Below are 1,906 nucleotides of genomic sequence, written 5' to 3' on the forward strand. Positions count from 1 at the left end.
TATATATATATATATCAGAGTACTTTTCTTTTTCTTTCTGATAATAAACATAGGCAAATACGAAAGATCCGCTCCAAAAAAGTTTATTTAAAACACTACTACATGCTAAATATTCGAGATATATATATAGATATGTATGTATATGTTTTACAATTTTAATCCGACATCAACTGATATTAATTACTAATTATGGTGTATTGAGTTGTTTAGCCGGATATAATGGCTCCCGGAGTGAACATTTTAGCTGCCATGGTTCCAAAGATTAAAGAAGCAGTTGGGAAGAAACTTTCCAAGTTTTCTATGAGATCTGGAACATCAATGTCTTGTCCGCATGTTTCCGGGGCTGCTGCATTCGTTAAGTCAGTTCGCCGTCGATGGACTTCTTCTATGATCAAATCCGCGCTTATGACCACCGGTACTTCTTTTTCAATTATACGCACATTAACAACCAAAAAAGAGATTATGGTGTTAATTAATTTTTACCTATTGCATAAGCACAAATGCAGTTGAGACTAAGGGTATGTTTGGTAGTGATTCTTGGAGCCCAAAATTAATTTTCTAGCCATCCACAGTTGAAATTTGTGTTTAGTAAAAACCATAAAAAGTGATTCTTAAAGAATTTTTTGAAGAATTTACGGTCAAAATCAGAAGCAGTTTAAAAACAATTTTAACTTTTAAATTGTGTGACAATCACTTTAAAGTATAATTAATGAAACTTTCATAATACCCATAATACCCTTAGAATTAATACTTGTATAACTACAGTTTACTAAACACTCAACTGTTTTTTATAACAGTTATTTTTTTTAAGACAACTAACATCAATTTTTTTAAAATCTACAGCACTACCAAACTGGCTCTAAAAAAATTCAGCTTCTCAAAATAACTTAAAAATTGGATCAATTTTTATATAAAATACGTACGTCCATTTTTACCCAACATTCTGAAGATTAAAAAAAAAGAAAAAAAGAAAAAAACAAATGTATGCATGCATGGTCGGTTCATGTGCCTAACTTGTGGATCTTATGCTTGAATACAAGTTTGTAATTGGTTAAAAACTAGCGGTGATGATTGTTTATGGTGATACATTAGATTGTTCTAGGCATCGTTCATTTTACAGATTTGAATTTTTAGTTTAAGGTTTCTACAGTTAAAAGTTATAAGAAAATGTCACATCTAATTTTTTCTGTTATAGTTAAAAGCTCTAAGAAAATATCACATCTCAACTCGAATTAAAAACCCGAATTCGTGAAGCGAACGAGACCCTAGTGTCAATAAAACAAGGCAAATTAATGTACTTGACATCTCTTCCTCCAATGCATATATATTATTTTTAGCAAAGACATACGACAACAGGAGGAAGGTATTAACAAACAGCTCAAGCCACATAGCAAATCCACACGAGGCAGGATCTGGAGAAATGAACCCAATTAAGGCTCTAAATCCAGGGCTAGTCTTCGAAACGACAACACAAGACTATCTTCAATTCCTTTGTTACTATGGCTATTCGCAAAAGGACATAAGAAGCGTGGCGTCAAACACGAAGTTCAAATGTCCCGAACATTCTAACAAAGAACTAATCTCCAACATTAATTACCCCTCCATTTCTATCAGCAAGCTCCGCAGAAACCAATCCAAAGTCATACAAAGAACTGTCACTAATGTGGGACCCTCCAACTCCGCATACATTGCTAAGGTTCAATCTCCCAAGGGCTTAGTTGTGAAGGTTATTCCGGACAAGATTGTGTTCACAAAGGGCCTGAAGAGAGCTCCTTTTGAGGTGTCGTTTTTCGGTAATAAGGAGGCTGCTAGTGGCTACAACTACGGATCTATTACTTGGTTTGATGATCGGCGTTCTGTTCGTGTTGTGTTTACTGTGAATCTTGACTAATTTGGAAGTGTGTTG

At 34.2% G+C, this 1,906-nt stretch overlaps 1 protein-coding gene across 1 annotated transcript; it reads left to right on the top strand.

Annotated features, from left to right (window-relative positions):
• The first annotated feature begins 215 nt into the window (after positions 1–215).
• On the top strand, positions 216–1,893 carry LOC21383883 (CO(2)-response secreted protease). The gene is made up of 2 exons (XM_010104803.2): positions 216–415; positions 1,338–1,893. The coding sequence occupies exons 1-2, from the start codon at positions 220–222 to the stop codon at positions 1,889–1,891; spliced, it is 750 nt and encodes a 249-aa protein (XP_010103105.1). The 5' UTR covers positions 216–219; the 3' UTR covers positions 1,892–1,893.
• The last annotated feature ends 13 nt before the right edge of the window (positions 1,894–1,906 follow it).

This window comes from Morus notabilis, unplaced genomic scaffold (assembly GCF_000414095.1).
Source record: "Morus notabilis unplaced genomic scaffold, ASM41409v2 Scaffold10894, whole genome shotgun sequence".
NCBI lineage: Eukaryota > Viridiplantae > Streptophyta > Magnoliopsida > Rosales > Moraceae > Morus > Morus notabilis.